A 16,984-nucleotide genomic window follows, 5' to 3' on the forward strand; every position below is an offset into this window, starting at 1 on the left:
TCCCCGCTGCACACTGGCACTTTATTTCTCACGGTAACAAAAAAGAAAATAAATAATTTAATAAATGGGGCCGAGCGGCCGCTAGATGGGGCCGTTTGAAATGAGCGAGGAACAACGGGCAGTCAATTAGAGAGGTTCACGAGGTTCACGCACTGCTGTGATTAACGACTTTACTTATTTATCTGGAATTAGGAAGTCGTTTCCCTGAGTTTGGTCACTAAGTCATTGGTTGCCGGTGGAGAAAAGACTAAAGCACATTAGCCTACTACAAAAAGGGGGAGTAAAACTGTATGAAACAGAGAAGGCTGTAGCCGATTAACAATAACTGAAGAAATAATGATCATTCACCCTCAGAATGATCAGAGGGTGACAGATCATCAATCTAAATCCAAATCCACGCAATGGCCCTGCACGATTAAAGCTTTCAAAGCCTTCTTTACACTGCCAAGAATAAAACTTGAATATGGTAGTTAACTTAAATATATTACATCTAAAAATAGACCCACTGGAATCCACTTACAAGGCAGCCTACTCTTTGAGGTACTACAAGTCTAGAGGCCGAGCCTACTTCAAGTTTGCTGATTTTCTGCAAGGCTTCTTTATACCGCTGCTCTACTGGGTTTAATGTGGAGATGGTGTCCTTCTTGCTTCGCTACATTTATCTGACGGCAGCAGCTACAGGTTACTTTTCAGATAAAGATAAAGAAAGCGTTAACATGCCAGCGGCTCTCTGAAGCTGTACTTGTCATTAGAATGCATCCTCTGAAGACCAATGTCTTTACAAAATGTCATGTTAAACCATCCGTTGTTGAGTCAGAAATTTGAGAAAAATAATATGACGCAGTGAAACCACCCAATAGTAATAAGATAACAGTAGAAGGAAGTCACCCATGGCCAGCTATAACATTATAAAGCAAGTAGGAAGAATCAGCAACAATTATCCAACATCATGATATAAATGATAACTTTGACAGAGACCAGTTTACCTGCATACCTGTAGTGGCTATTTTGCTCTTACTTTAGCTACATGTTGCTTACTAAGGTAACATTATGAATGCATCAGAATCAGAATCAGAATCAGAACCGTTTATTGCCATGTATGTTGAACATACAAGGAATTTGGCGTGACGGGAGGTGCAAACATTTAACAATCAACAACAATCAGTGCAAGTAGAAACATATTAAAATTTACAAGAGATATGAAATATGAAATAAAGTAAGATATAAAATAAATGAAATATAAAATAAAGATGAAATATAAAATAAAGTGAAATCTAAAATGAAGTGCACAAACGAACAGATAACAGGACTATAAACAACGAACAGACGACAGGACTATAAACAAGTGAGATGTAAGTGTAGTGTAAAGTGTCGAGTGTAATAGAAGGGATGCAGGGGAGTGACCGGTGGGAATTTGTCCTGGGGTGACAGAGTCAGTGGGGGACCCGGGCTCTGTTAATGAGCCCGACTGCGGACGGGAAGAAGCTGTTCGTGTGGCGTGAGGTCTTGGTCCTGATGGACCTCAGCCTCCTACCAGATGGAAGTGGCACAAACAGTTTTTGTCCAGGGTGAGAGGGGTCGGCTACAATCTTCCTTGCTCGCTTCAGGGACCTTGAAGCGAACAAGTCCTGGAGGGACGGCAGATTGCAGCCAATCACCCTCTCGGCAGAGCGAATGATGCGCTGCAGCCTACCCTTGTCCTTGGCAGTGGCTGCAGCGTACCAGACTGTGATGAAGGAGCAGAGGATGGACTCAATGATGGATGTGTAGAAATGCCCCATCATTGTCTTTGGCAGGTTGAGTTTCTTCAGCTGCCTCAGGAAGTACATCATCTGCTGAGCCTTTTTAGTGATGGAGCTGGTGTTCAGCTCCCACTTGAGGTCCCAGCCCAGGAAGCGGAAGGACTCCACCGCGTCGACGGGAGAGTCACACAGGGTGATAGGGACATGTGGGGCTGCAATCTTCCGGAAATCCACAACCATCTCCACTGTCTTTCGAGCGTTGAGCTCCAAGTTGTTCAGACCGCACCAGGTCACCAGATGGTCAGTCTCCCACCTGTAGGCGGACTCATCCCCACCAGAGATGAGTCCAATGAGGGTGGTGTCATCCGCGAACTTCAGGAGCTTGACGGACTGGCATGACTTCTACTTGTAATGTAGTGGGGTATATTTTTAGGCCTACTGCTTCCATCACTGGGTGAAGGTCAACTGCTAAACTCCCCAAATAAATGAAAAGTACTGAGGACATGACCTCGGTCTACAGGCCTGCATGAAAATATCGAGAAACACAGACAACCTGCAGCATAACGTATTAAGTTCCCTGCAAAGAAACAAGCCCATAGATACTATAAGAATCAAATATAAGAAGAGGGCTTCAAGTCTTCAAAACTAGCCACTATCATAGTAGTAGTGTAGATTTCAAAAACAATAAACCACCATTTTACCATAACAGTCACTAAACATTCTATATTTACTGTAAATTGTATAGAAAGTAGCATATACAGTATAATGTGATATGACAACACTGGCCTATAGTGAAAAACTACTGAAGGAATACCATATACAAAGTAACAGAAAATACAATTAAACACCACATACATGGTAGTCTGTCCCAGAGGAATATTTTTAGAGTACTGCAGTAATCCCCCCCTCCCCCCCTCCCCCAAAATATATTTTTTTACTTATTTTTCTCTAAATAGCTTTTTCAAAACAGCGGGATGGCAGCAAGCTCCAAAAAAAAACGGCCCCCTCACTCCTGCCTGTGTCAGGTTGAAAAAAGGAAATCATTAATATGGCATTAGAAGCTGGCTGTGAACTCATAACTGCCCTGGGCACCCATCAGCATACATGCAGCACTGTTCTCTGCTGCTACACCTTCCCCCAGGTTCAAATGTCATCCTTCACTGTCATTACATTTTCTGCTCCCATTAACTATTGATTATCTCCACTTCAGCATTCCGAGCCCTCCTATGGAAGTGGCCCACATGGCTCGCTACCCGTACTCCACGGATCAGGAAGAGCAGAAGTGCCTACCTCCTTGTTGTTCCGGTAAAAGAGGAGGAGGGGGGGGGGGTCAAATTCACAGAGGGACAGACTTACCCATTAGCAGTAGGCTTGAGCGGACAACTGGAGGTTAAGTTGTTCTTTCCCAGGACCCATGAGAACAACTTGTGTGTTGAATATTTACTGTGAGGTCAGTCCAAGTTTGCTTCTGTTTTTCAGGAGAGTGCGGGTCGAAAAGTTTGTTTGGGCAGGAGCTCTCTTCCATCAACAAACTGCATCCATAATACCATGAAAGTTGCTAGGGCAGCTTTGTGTGTATACCTGCCAAAAACCTCTAAAAGTCTGTGTGTTGCCAACTGCTAATGGCCGCCGTTACTGCTCTCTGTTGTTTTCCATATTTCAGTATCACTGCTGTTTAATGTTTTACATGTCCAGGCTGTAGATGCACATTTCCTCTTTGTAGAAAAGTATCTGTTTGTTGTATGAGTCATGTTATTGTGGCTGTCTGGTCTTTAGTTTTATACGGGTCAGACAGAAACACAGGGGAAATATAACCTTATTTGTGTCGATTTGTTTATAGGTTCACTTATACTGTATGTCAAGGGCTTGCATCAATGAAATGTGAAATTCATATCCGAGTAGGTGCTCAAATATCTTATCCACTGCATGTATATATCAAGCCTAACTAAGTAGATATTTTGTTTGTTGAAAAATAGAATAACATAGGAAATGCTCTCTGAGTTATTAAATGTAATGTGTTGTCCTGATTTATATACAATTAAAGTTCAAAACCACTTAAAAGTAAACAATGCATAAATCATCAGAGTAGATGTTTGTATTTAGGAGTCAGAGTAATCAACGCAAATGTAAAAGGTTTTCTTCACCAACAAAATTAGAACAAAACAACCAATCTGTATTCATAAAAAGTCACATTTATTCCAAAGTCATTTCAAATATTACAGCTCTGCATTGTTTGGGGGCGGACCCACACCAGAAACACACGAATAAGACATTTATCACAATAATTGCTTAGCGTCCATTTCAGATGCTGGAAGTCGAAGCATTCCAGTCGTTCAGGTTGGAAAACAAACAGTAAAGAAGCTGGCGTACAAAAACAACAAATTAGTTAGTTCAGCCAGTCCCGCTCTACAGGATTACTGCGTAGAGTGAAATCCACTAGAATCCAATGTGGCTTTAGGATAATCCCGTCAGAACTGCAACAGCACAACGCTACTACAGAACACCCATGCCTGTTAGCACTGAGGAGAGCCTATAGTGAAGGAAAGGTTAAGTTGACAATCCTTGTTGAAAATTACTTAACACACCGACTTCTACTGTACAAGACAAACATTTCAACAGCCTGCTGGCAACAAAACACCACGTCTTATGATGCTCCATTGCATTATCTAACAAAAAATAAGATTGTAAACTATAACAGAGATAGAAAACTAAGTCAATATTTGCATTATGGAAAATACCTCTCCTGGAGTAAGTCTTCATATAAAGCTCTGTAAAATGAACCAATTTGAATAAAAATAGCTTTTTCTAGGATACTAATTGAAGCCTGAGTTACCCACATTAATTGTTAAGCATGTCTGCAAGATAATACTGAGTTAATGTGCACCTCTGCTGCCTGTTTTAATTATTGAGGACATGTTTTGATACTACCATGCTTTCAGTCTGTTTCTAATATTCTCCCAATTTATGGAAGACAAGTGCTACACTGGCAAAACTCACACACACTGGTGTAAGCTATTTGTAGCCTATATACACTCAATTTCAAATTATTTTTTTAATCATTTAACGATGTCTTACCAGTCAGCTACTCTGACGCAACTTAAAAAGCAGACATCAATAGGGAGCGAACTTCTGCCGATCTGATTTTTTCATGCCGGAGGTCGACATTTTTGCAGTGTAAGGGCATAAACCATGAGTTAGGCTGGAAGCGGCTGCTGGGTGGACAGCCAGGAGAGTTTTCATGCCAAGCAGGCTGGAAATGGGGACGGCGTAATGTGGGCTTTGGATGGTTTGTAGGGTGGAGGGAGAGTGGACGTTAATGGTGGGGGCTTGGGATGAGGCCGCCAGGACGGCCATAGAGGTAGCAGCAGTGGAGGCATTGGGAGCAGACTGAGAGAAGCTCATGTTGAGGTCAACTGGGGTCGCAGAGGAAGCGGCCTGCATGGTGTATTTAGCCATCTCTAAGCTGCAGGTGGTGACGTTCGAAGGGGGAGTTGAGATGGTGAGGGGGTTAAGAGGAGACAGTGGAAAATGAAAAGGGGGAGAATGGGTGAGACAAAGGAGAAGGGAGGTGAGAGAGAGGAGAAAACATAAGTATCAAAGAAGGAACGTGTTAAAAAGCAGAGTCAACAGAGAACGGAGCAGTGAGATGGAACAAATCCGGCCTCACTCTGAGCACAATAGCTCTGGTGTTTGGCTGTCTCATCATCAAGCCGCAATGTGATGCCCTGCTTGATGTGGGTGCCCCGTGTAATGTCTTACCTGGCATTGATGAGGTACTGGGCGACGCTGATGCTGGCCGGCGAGCCTGTGATCGTGACTTGGCGCATGGGTGAGCCATCAGTGGCACTGGCAATTTTGATGTGAGCTCCAGAGACCTGCCGAATCTCATTGATCTTGCTGCCTTGTCTTCCAATTATGCAGCCAATAAACTAGAGAGAGAGAGAGAGAGTGGAAACATGTAAATGGCAGGACAGGTCATGTTTTCAATTTTTTCAGGAATTTGATTTCAAAACAGCATGTGGAAGCAACTGCCATGGCGATAGTAGCGCCACGCACTGCCAGTTGTTTTCTACAGAGGAAAACCACATTTCCAGCTGTGTTAATGTAACAGCAGAAAGAAATTATACCCATAATACTAACACAGCATACTGTAACTGTGTGATTACATGAAATGTTAGCTAACAATACTGTGAATCCTGTCACTATAGCACTAGCTACTTTAACTTTATGATATATAAACGTATTCACTTTGTTAAATATTGACACCACTTTCATGTCTGTAAATACGAAGCTACCGCCAGCAGCCGGTTAGCTTAGCTTAGCTCAAAGACTGGAAACAGGGGGGAACAGCTAGCCTCGCTCTGTCTGGCCGTAGCTCTAAAGCTTACTTATTAGCATGTTATATCGTGCTTGTTTAATCCATACCAAAGTGCATAAATGACTATTCTAGTACTTGAGTCTATAGTTGCCTTGCAATCTCAAGGTGTCAACAAGCCTTAGATTTATTTCTTAACATGTCACTGTGGTTGCTCACAGAAAACAAAAGAACATTCCCACAGATAAAATTGACCTCTGCATCGCCTTTTGATTATTTTATCAAGACACTTCTCATAGTATACCTACACACACAAATACAGTACATATGGCAACACCAGAGGTGAATGAAGAGGAATCTTAATTTGTTTTCTGTTGATGTTTTTATGGGAACGTGGATCTTTCAGATTCATTTGAGTAGTTTTGCATGTTCCACATTTTATCGTATATGTCATGCGGTGTGGGAATCACACTGGTCTGGTCTTGGTCTTGACTTGGTCTCAACCCCTCAAAGTCTTGGTCTTGACTTGGTCTCAACCCCTCAAAGTCTTGGTCTTGACTTGGTCTCAACCCCTCAAAGTCTTGGTCTTGTCTTGGTCTCAACCCCTCAAAGTCTTGGTCTTGTCTTGGTCTCAACCCCACAAAGTCTTGGTCTTGACTTGGTCTCAACCCCACAAAGTCTTGGTCTTGACTTGGTCTCAACCCCTCAAAGTCTTGGTCTTGTCTTGGTCTCAACCCCACAAAGTCTTGGTCTATGGTCTTGGTAAATCAAACAGCATGAGGATTATCTGTACAAGTTTTTGTGCTGGGAGAACACAAACAATGTGGCACTTACATCATTAGGTATTGCCAGCTCTTGTGAACTTGTGGGGGCAGATATATCCAATCCTGCAAAGTAGGACAAGAAATGCGAACAACAGTATGGCACTAATGGCTTCCACATTCATTCCATGACAAGTTAACCTACTTTATCACTGGTACACTGCTCAAATAGAAACACGAAAATGGCAAATGGCAAGAAAATCTTTCCTGACAGTAACATATACTGTATATACATTTACGTTGTATGCACATATTTTAATTTTAATTTTTAATTAAAATATGAGTCACTCATGAGCTCTAACACACCAGTCCTGCGTACATAATCACAGTGTTTTGTCCTCAGTTTAGTTGTGGCAGTGTAAATGAGTACGTGGGGTGGCTGAGGTTAGGGATGGACTGGCCAAGAAGACAATGTTAGATTTGGAGGAGAAATGTTGCAGAGGTGGAGGATGGGATTCGAGAGATTAGGATTTGTTTTCGGAGAGGGAAACTGGGCAAATGGAGCTGAAATTTTTGGGAGGATATGAGAAATTGTGAGAAATGGTTAAATATTTACTAAACTGTAAATATTTCTGACATTTTTCACATTGCCCTCTCAGAGAACTATGCTGTTTACTTTTGCATTTCAGTCTGTCTGCTTCAATCCGTCACACACTGTAAATATTTCAGTGACTAACTTTCAAGATTGTTTATAATAAACTAGTTTGGTGGCTTAACCTTAAAACGTCACTGTCCTACTCACTATTCTGTTCTTTTCATCTTATTTTCTTGTACAAATAGATGCAAACGCCAATGCAAAACCTAACAGCTCATTTCAGTGATATGCACGTCTCTGAAAAGCCACCTTCTACAAACAAAAAAAACCTGTGAGAGAGTCTGTAAACTTTGAGAGAATGGAGACATCCTTGTTCCTCTCTGAAGTGACAGGGGTGTTGATGATGTGATTCGAAGAGGAGTGAAGACAGAGGGATAGATGGACTTCCCCGGGGAGCCGTGGGTACGTACCAGGGAAGGTAGGGTGGCTCTGCCCAAGGGAAGGGAGGGGGATATGCTGCATAGCCAACTGGTGAAGCTTGGTCAACTGCAGGGTAGGAAGGAAGTTAGAGCTAACCAATCAAACTGGATTATTATCAGAGGAGCTGACAACTGCAATACAGAGCCAATCTGAAGTTCACAAACAGCACAGATAGTGAAGAGATCCATTCCCTTCAGAGAGCATGCCGGCTTCTCACTGGCAGTCATCAGAAAGTACAGTCACATCTCTGGCTACGAAGCTATCACTGATCAAGAACTCTTAAGATTTTCACTTTCATTTCAATCAATGCATGCTGCTACAACAACAACAACGTGTTAGCGTTAGTAATGTCAACAGATCAGGGTTATTGAAATTCATCTTTGCAGAGTAGGGTAGACAGAGGGCGGAGTGGTGGCTTGGAAGGAGTGGGCAGGGGAAGGTCAACGGGGCGGGTGACGGCAACTCAAATGAGCATACTTACATCTTGGTGCGCAAAAGCATACTGGCCTGGAATCGCAAAGGCCTAAGAGGAATAAAAGAGAGGAGACGTGATTGTATGACTGAGAGGTTCGGACGTGTACGAACACGACACTTGAAAAGTGAATTTGTCAGAGTATAACGTGTGAACTCAGTGCATTTCTGAGTGCATTTCTGAAAATCCATTCTCTTCCACTTTTCCATAGCTCTAATGTGTATGGATTTGATGGAATTTCATCTAAATGTCATCTGCTGCCGGGTCCCCCCCACACCTCTTTGACCATGCCCAGCAATCCAATAACATAAACAGATGTCTGATAGGTCAGATCACACTGTGCCAAAATCAGGACAGCAACCGGCCAGCTCAGGGAAAGCACAAGCTTTAGTCACGACATCTTTCAGGTGTCCCGCACTGCAGGGGAATTATTTTATGTAAATGACTGTCATTCATATCTCTGACACATTACAGCTTGCCTGAATACTTTATAATGTGATCATTACCTCATCTTACCACTCAGAGCATTACAATATGAAAAGCTCACTGCTGTATAATTACACAGATGTGTCCCTCTAGTGGCAAGATGTGTTTAATGATCAGTGTGACTCTGAGCTCCCACAAAATAAGAAAGCCTATTCAATTGTTGTGCTTTTAACAGAGCCGTTTAAAACCATGGTTAAATAACTCCCATATTGCTACTTACTTGTGCAGAGTGTTGTGGTGCTAATACTGCATGGGCTCCAGCAGACATGGCCTTGGGTCGGTAGGGAATGGTCGCTCCTTTTGGTGGAGACTAGAGACACAGATATGCAACCAGAATTTACACAGACAAGTGAGAAGAGGGCTCTTACTGCTACTGGTGCATTTTTATATCCCCTGTTTAAATTGCCTGCTGAATATTTTTATTCCCCTTTCATCGGTTGAGAAAGTTACATAAGACTTTGGACCAAAACAACTTATGATACAACTGTGAACAGAACAGAAAATAAGGAGTTGGTTCGATTTTTTGCTGAACTTAAAAATAGTTTTACTTTTAGTTCAGTTCAGGCGATTCCCATTCCCCCTTGCAGTTACAGCAGTATGTCGAGAACTCAACTAATTTAACTAGAAATTAAAAACAGAAATAATCATCTGATTAAAAAAATATGCATCCACAATTTTTGTGCTGAGGACTGACATTCATCTGACATGACTTTGGGGGCATGACTGATCAAATAAAACCATTATCTAATAAAAGGAACAATATATTGAACATCTTCACAAACAGTGCAATCACTGTTGCATCTCTCATGAGGATGACCAACCACTCCAACCTGAACGCAAAGCTTTAGCCTGGCAGGAGTTAAACATATTCAATATCGGGAATTTGCTATACCTTTTACCAGCTCCTAAACAAATGTGAAATTTAACGCCTAAATAGAGTTGCTGAACATGTGGATCATCTGCTGTCTGACAATCCTTACCTCCAGCATGACAGAGCAGATGTGTCGTACACACTGAGTGATGGCCTGTGGAGTGCCTGAGATTGTGACAGCCCTCTCTGTAGAGTCCGGCAGCATGTCTCCTGCCACCTGAACCTGAGCGCCTGTGGTCTTGATGTCGCCAGACAACAGAAGAAAAAAAAGCTATTTATTGCTGAAAAGAGCCCACCATCATCCAAATTGAAATGCTGTTTTAAGCACCCGCAAATTACCCCGAACACATTTTGACATGCAGGGAGCAGCTGCAAGCCAAATGGCAATGTCTGCTCCAATATTTGAAGAGGCGCACACAAATATTGTCCATTCAGAATGAGTATTCACCCTCCACCGGTCTTTACATGCATAATCAGAGGGATTTTCATGAGCAGCAGACGAAGAAGAAAAAAAATACACACATTTTAACACAGAGAGAAACAAGTGAGATGGAACAAACATGTTTGACTGGAGTGCTTGCTACTTGAGGTGTCGAAGCAGCAGGGAGGAGGTTTTCTGATCCCTTTTGGGTGCTGAATAACAACTTCCCGATAGAAAAGTGAAAAAGAAAAGGACTTCTGCCCTACCTCTCTGATCTCTTTAATCTTCGAGCCTCCTTTGCCAATCAGCGAGCCACACTGGCTCCCTGGGAAAACCAAGCGAAGTGTCACAGGTGGCTTGCTTGTCACGGTGCTGTTTGTCATTGCTGCGGTGATATCCTGAGGGAGGATTTAAAAATACCTTTTCAGCTCAGACTGTGAGAACGTCAGTTTTATTTGACAAGTCTCTATTTATATTTTGCAAGGAAAAGGTGCATTTACTGTCCTTTGGACTTCAGACAAAACCTTTAAAGAATGGTTCCTAAATGTTTGCGTTAAACTGAATTTTAATGAAGATATGTGAGAAATGTGAAACGTTGCAGTGCAGTTTGCTGCACATGTGCTTTGCTGTACCTCCTCAAACTTCTGAGCGATCATGGAGAAGGCTTTATAGATGCCCTCTGTCGGTCCTGTGATGGTGACTATCCTCTCGGGAGACGATCCCTCCGATATGTTGATACGAGCGCCACTCTGGAAAACACAAATCCCCAATTATTCCAGCCTCCATTTGTTGTAATTGGTCTGCCAGAACACATTAAAGTATACGTGTTTTCACATTAGGGGTGTCAGAGTGAATGCTCACCTCCTCCCTCATTTTCTTGACTGTTTCTCCTTTCTTGTGTAATGTAGGTGAATATAAAACAGTAAACTTGATTAGTTTGATGAAGAGAAGAAAACAAGGCAATCAGGAAGAAATCAGTGTGATGCTGATGGATTGTAAAAAAAAAAAAAAAAAGAAGATCTACCTTCCCGATGATGCTGCCAACTTCCTGTGAATGAAAAGACAAAAAACGCTTAACAAGCAAGTGGCAACACACAAGATTTTCTCTTAACAGCTTTATACATTTAGAGCAGGACGTAATTATTTTAACAACAATAGTATGCTATTACCAGACTATTAGGATACGATGACATAAATACACTCAATTATTTGAACTGTTTCCACATCTGTCTATTACCTTTCCATGCATTAGCAGCCTCAGCGTCAGCGTTACGTTCAGACCCCCATCTGAAGCCATTTCTTCCTTGTCAGACATTGTCTGTGTTTTCCTTGATTGTAAACCTTCTGCAAAAAGAGGGACATTGTTTAAGACCGCTCCTGTGCATAACGAAGGAGCTCTGGTGTTTCAGGTGGCTGGCTCAGTAGATTATCCGTTTAAATAACGGGATCCTAATTTCATTACAAAGTCAAACTGTGTGGAGAGTATTATATGAGTTCCACGTTTCAATGAATTTCCAGCCGTCTTTGTCTGTTAAATCATTCCGGTTGTTATCACTGCTCGTGCTAACTACCCTGGTCTTCTTCTATTTATTACTGTCAAACTGCTGCAGCTGCAGGAAATGTGAAATGTATCATTTCCTGTGCTCAACAGGATTTTTCTGGGGAAGAGCTACCAGACACAGCAAATGTAACAGCTATCATGAACTGGGTGTAAGCTGCATCATCAGTCTGCAGAGATGAAATAGATCTCTATTTGAGAATGTTATGGATCATTAGCTTAACTATGGGGAATGCAGAGTGACCGGAAAATGCTTCAAAGAAGCAGACCTTTTTACGCTGTTAAGAGGAGATAACTTTCCTTTTTTTAAGGTTTCATCATGGAACTTGTGCTCTCTGAAGAGTTGTGCATCGTGGTTGTTCTTCTGACTGTGTACTTGTGAGCGGGTGCGGGGGGTAAGCCTATCACTAGGTGCAATCTTCACTTGGGACCGCATCTTTAGTTCCGGCTAAAAACAAGTTGTGTGTCCCTCGGATAAGATAAGATACAAAGGAAGCCACTTGTGGAGGCCTGAGGATCAAGGGATGTGTGTGTGTGACCGGTTAGTCTCTTAATATCCTACCACACAATGTCGGCTCTGTTGTGGCCGCGTATCCAATATGTTGTATTTGCAGAACAAAGAAAGAATGTCTTGTTGCAGTGTAGGAAGGGTAGCTTATCGCATCATAACTGACAGAGAGAAGACTTTAAGTCTAACAAGGACCAAGGTCACCTTATTTATTGGACCATCATGGTTCTGAGCAATGCTTTAGACCTTTACTTTGAACACTGGGCTTAGTAAAGCTCAGTGTTTGAGAGACATTCTGCACAAAGAATTGACTCAGATAAAGAACTTATAACTAACAAACCAAATGACCTAAATGAAAAAGGGTCATTTAAGAAGGGAATGTTTATGTAGACAGAGTAAGCGTGTTTTAAATGGGAAACCTGTTGGTTAAATGCAAATGTTTCTGAGACCTTGGTGATAAAGAGGAAGGAACAAGGCAGCACGCTATTGGTGAGTGACTGCGCATGTGGTGTTCCCAGTTTAATCTACAGTTTAATTCAATCCTACTCCGATACCACTCTCATGTCTGTGCGGTAAATCTTAAACTGTAGCCATTAGCTTAGCATAAAGACTGGAAACAGCTAGCCTGGCTTTGTCCGAAGGTTATCCATCTACCAGCATCTCTAAAGTGCACAAGTTAACTAGTTCTATCTCATGAGTTTAATCCATATAAACAAAGTGTAGAAACGGTGTTTACAGTGGGACTATTTCGTGGCTCTGAATAGCATCCAAGCAAACAAGATATAGTCTGGAACATAACCAACATGAAACAGCAAATTGTCACTGTCTTTTTCCTCATACTTAATCCCTGTACGGCCTACACAAACAAGATGTAATGTGTTAAGTGGTGAACTTTAGAGGGGCAGCATTTTGTTACCAGCACCAGGCTAGCTGTTTCCAGTCTTTGTGCTAAGCTAAGCTAACCGGCTGCTGCCTATAGCTTCATATTTAACAGACAGATATGAGAGTGGTATCGACTTGCTCATCTAACTCTCTGCAACTAAGCAAGTAAGCATATTCCTCAAAATATCAACCTATCTGTCCTCCCACAGACCCCTGTGTAGATACACACACAAACCAATAAATACAGAGCTCTGTCGCCATTCCACACCTAAAAAAAAGACCAAAAATGAGAGTGGGTTTGACTCAACCACGCTAACTCTGAGGATATCATGACGAAATGTGGCAAAATCAGTAACTAACAAGTAAATAAATAAAGAATAGTTTTCCAGGGTCAGAGACAGGTTTACAATAAGATATTGTTCTAGTACATTCCAGTGTTGATAATACCGGTCCGAGCTGAAGGATGAGCGGAGGCTGTCTTTAAAGACTCAGCCATTCTTCCTGCCGTGTATCATTATAAAGTTAGAGTGAATACATCAAATAAACAGCAACATCTCTGTCTAATCCTATAGGCCGGGATTTGTTTAGTTAATGCTAAGACCCCTTTGACCCATTTCTGTCACCTCTAGCACGTCAGCGCCCACTCAAGACTTCCGAACAAAACACTGGTGCACAACAGCACCCACAGAGTATACATGATAAAACAGACAATCTACAGGAACCTAGCTCCCAGAGCACTGCAGGCAGAAATGGGCTTCAGACAATAACAAAAAAAATAAAACCAGGGCATTAATCCTTAGGGAAATGGAGAACAATGTCTAAGTGGATTACTTGAGGGGTTTCATGTACTCCAAATTTGAGGGTATAACAAAGCATATTTTTACATTCTGAAGATTGTAATGCAAAGATTATTGTATTTTACAATATTATTACATACAATAGTGCTCCAGTTTAGGGAGCAAAGCTCCTAAATAAACAATAATTCAAACAATGTTCTATACATTTTGAAACGTGTTAAATTACATATCTTTATCACAATTTAAATAACCCACGACTAATCATTTCTTAAAGATCTACAGTAACATTCTATTTATAACGATCACATATCAGACTGTAAGCACGGGGCCCGGTGGCATGGCATTCCTCCCTCAACACAAAGGTTACACTATCAGAGATTCATGTCTGCTTTAATGTGATAATCCATTGTAGCACAAACTATCTCTGCCGTCACGAGTACAACAAAATGCATTTACCACACAGCAGAGTATTGAAAAACAACCAGCACAAATCAACTAATGGGAGTCAGGAGACGTGCATTAGAATGAAGACACGCATTCTTAGCTCCCTGTAAGTGAAGAGAACAAAAAAGGAGGGCTGAATTCAAAGTTACTTCAACTTAAAACTTCAACTTTGCATCTGGTTGAACCCCCAACATTACTGTAGTCTACCACATTGTTACCAGTAGAAACTTTAGCTGTGAAGGAGTCTGACCCTTGTGGCTCAGTAAAAGGGCCTGTATTCAAGAATGATAAGTGGGAAGTACTGACCTTATATACAAAATATTCCTCTTCTGTATTTCTGGTATCTCCTAAATGAACGGCCTTTTATTCTGCAGTCCGTGATCAATGTTTTCCCCCTTTGTTGTCAGTTATCCACAGACTGGACAGATGGTTCCCTGTGCCCTCAGACCGGCTGGAGCGGAGGCTGGCTTTGCTATTAGTCCCTCAGCTTAGCCCAAGATAAGCCCCTACGCAGGGCAAGTGAACCTGCATCTCTTGCCTAATTCTCCCTGTCACAGCCACCAAAGAGGCGTTCCTCCGCACGGAGATCCACAAGCTGAAGGGGCCTGAGGGCAGGGCAAAGAGGCTCTTTGGCTGGACACTGTCCAGCGCAGATAGAGCAGGCTACAGTTCCAGCCACCACAACGACCAAAATCAGAGAGCTCTAGCCTTTTTCAGTCATCGAAAACACACACAGAGACACTGAAGAGAGGCTTTGTTAACCAGTTTTGCTCTGAGACTAACAACTCTGCATGACTGCTGTGTTCCTCATTAGATTTTCAGAGAGCTTCCAGCCTGCACAGGGCCGGATTTGTCTCTAAAAATAAATCACCCTGTATGAAATCGGTGCTTTGTACAAGGACCCCCACTAATTGAGGGCTGGGAAGGACAATGTGGCGTTTGAGGTATTTAGTGATGTTAAGCACAATGTCTTCATGGGGCGCTTCTATCTCCCCCCCCATCACTGCCTCTGCCCTCCCCCACACCAAGCCCTTCTGCCCTTGTAATGAGGCCATACTCGATACAATACAGCCCCGCACAGAAAAAAAAAATGTATTCAGCTGAGCTTCAAAATTGTGAAGGAAATGAATCAGTGAAGCATAAGTGGCATATTTAATTACTACTCACTGCGTTGCACGGGGACAATGACGGCTGCTGTGAGCCTCATGGCAGTCTGTCAGACATCTAGGCAGGCCACGTTATATTCATTTCTCTACTACAATTTCAATACAACTAAGTTTTATTTCTGTTTAAGAGGATTCAATGTCCACAAAGATGATATCCTTTAAAGTAAAGTTGTTTTGCTCTTCTTCTCTTTTTAAGGGACTTTTTCACGGTGAGGCTCAGTTAGGTTACGATTAAGGGTGAAGCAAAGGTCAACAAAAGTCCAGGACAGTAGAATAAAACCTGTACAACAGTGTGTCTTTCTGTTTCCAGACTGCAAACAGAGTCAGAACCACAACAAAGCTATCAAAGCTGTCAAGGGCATGGCGTCTGACAAAGTATGTGACAGTTATTTCTATCCTTTCAGAGACCGTGAGATGCTCGGGCATTTCATGCCAATCACTTGTGACTAATTTCCCCTCCTTCGTGTACCTTGTGTGTCAATGAGATTAAGGAGTCGGGGATTATATGTAAAGGGATTGCTGTGAAGCGATTACTGAGACTTGTTGGTGTAATCAGTTACAGTTACTGACAGCAGCGTATAGATGAAATAAAGAACAAACTGAAAATGAAAGAAAAAGGGGGTCCTAGCTGCACTAAGTTTACCTAAACTGAAAAAAAATGGCTCAAGGATAAATATAATATATACATGGTTTTTTCATCATTAGCTTTAATAACACACAGCCGCTAAAGTAGCCGGACATTAAGTAATCATTACACTGGAATAATATGCACTAATTCATATTTTTGAAAACTATTTTGAATGCCAAGCACTTTGAACTAATTTACTCCTTCATGCACTGTTCAATAAAATAAGAGTCAGGGGTTTGATATTACTGTGAAGTGATTCCCGAGACTTGCTGGTGTAATCTATTACAATTACTACAAGCTGTAAAAACCAGTATAATTACTGTGATTAAAAGAAACAAATGATTATGAGAACTAAAAGATGAAGTAATCTTTTAAAGTGAGAGTATTTATTCATCTTAGGTTATGAGTAAGGGTTAAACAATGAAGATCAATAAACGTTGACCCTGAAAACAATCAGGGGGGACGGGTACATTGAATACATAAAGGATGAATATAATACTTGGTTCTTTCATCATCATTTGTGATTAGTTATAATAACACCTTTTCTCTCATCAATATCCAAAGCATATAAGTCATTTATGTGTATGCATATACCACAAATATCTAAAAATGACACATATGACCCTTCACTATTCATGTTAAACATGCCTAGTAAAGTGATGCATGGCTACATTTTCATATTACATATGTCAAATACATGTTGAATATAGATATATTGCACAGTTGGCCTATAGTCAGGTATATTAGGAATATAGATATATGCCTACATATTAAACAATTCTCAAACACATACGTTATAGTTGGTAAATATGGTTGAAAAACATGTTTATCAAATAGTAAATGTCCATATGTAAATAC

At 41.5% G+C, this 16,984-nt stretch overlaps 1 protein-coding gene across 4 annotated transcripts; it reads right to left on the reverse strand.

The window, feature by feature from the left end:
- Window positions 1–3,923: 3,923 nt before the first annotated feature.
- Window positions 3,924–14,817, reverse strand: LOC116379004 (poly(rC)-binding protein 3). Of its 4 annotated transcripts, none has more exons than XM_031840934.1 (13): window positions 14,639–14,817; window positions 11,381–11,487; window positions 11,168–11,191; window positions 11,005–11,037; window positions 10,776–10,892; window positions 10,410–10,541; window positions 9,832–9,960; window positions 9,072–9,161; window positions 8,375–8,416; window positions 7,884–7,959; window positions 6,892–6,944; window positions 5,502–5,671; window positions 3,924–4,272 (listed from the first exon to the last, which is right to left on the reverse strand). In XM_031840934.1, the coding sequence occupies exons 2-13, from the start codon at window positions 11,456–11,458 to the stop codon at window positions 4,236–4,238; spliced, it is 981 nt and encodes a 326-aa protein (XP_031696794.1). In that variant the 5' UTR covers window positions 11,459–11,487; window positions 14,639–14,817; the 3' UTR covers window positions 3,924–4,235. The 4 variants fall into 4 exon arrangements, with proteins under 4 accessions (XP_031696794.1, XP_031696777.1, XP_031696786.1 ...); XM_031840917.1 differs by having other exon boundaries at window positions 3,924–5,205; XM_031840926.1 differs by lacking the exon at window positions 14,639–14,817 and having other exon boundaries at window positions 3,924–5,205; window positions 11,381–11,593.
- Window positions 14,818–16,984: the final 2,167 nt, after the last annotated feature.

Source organism: Anarrhichthys ocellatus, unplaced genomic scaffold (assembly GCF_004355925.1).
Source record: "Anarrhichthys ocellatus isolate YVR2014 unplaced genomic scaffold, GSC_Weel_1.0 scaffold3, whole genome shotgun sequence".
NCBI lineage: Eukaryota > Metazoa > Chordata > Actinopteri > Perciformes > Anarhichadidae > Anarrhichthys > Anarrhichthys ocellatus.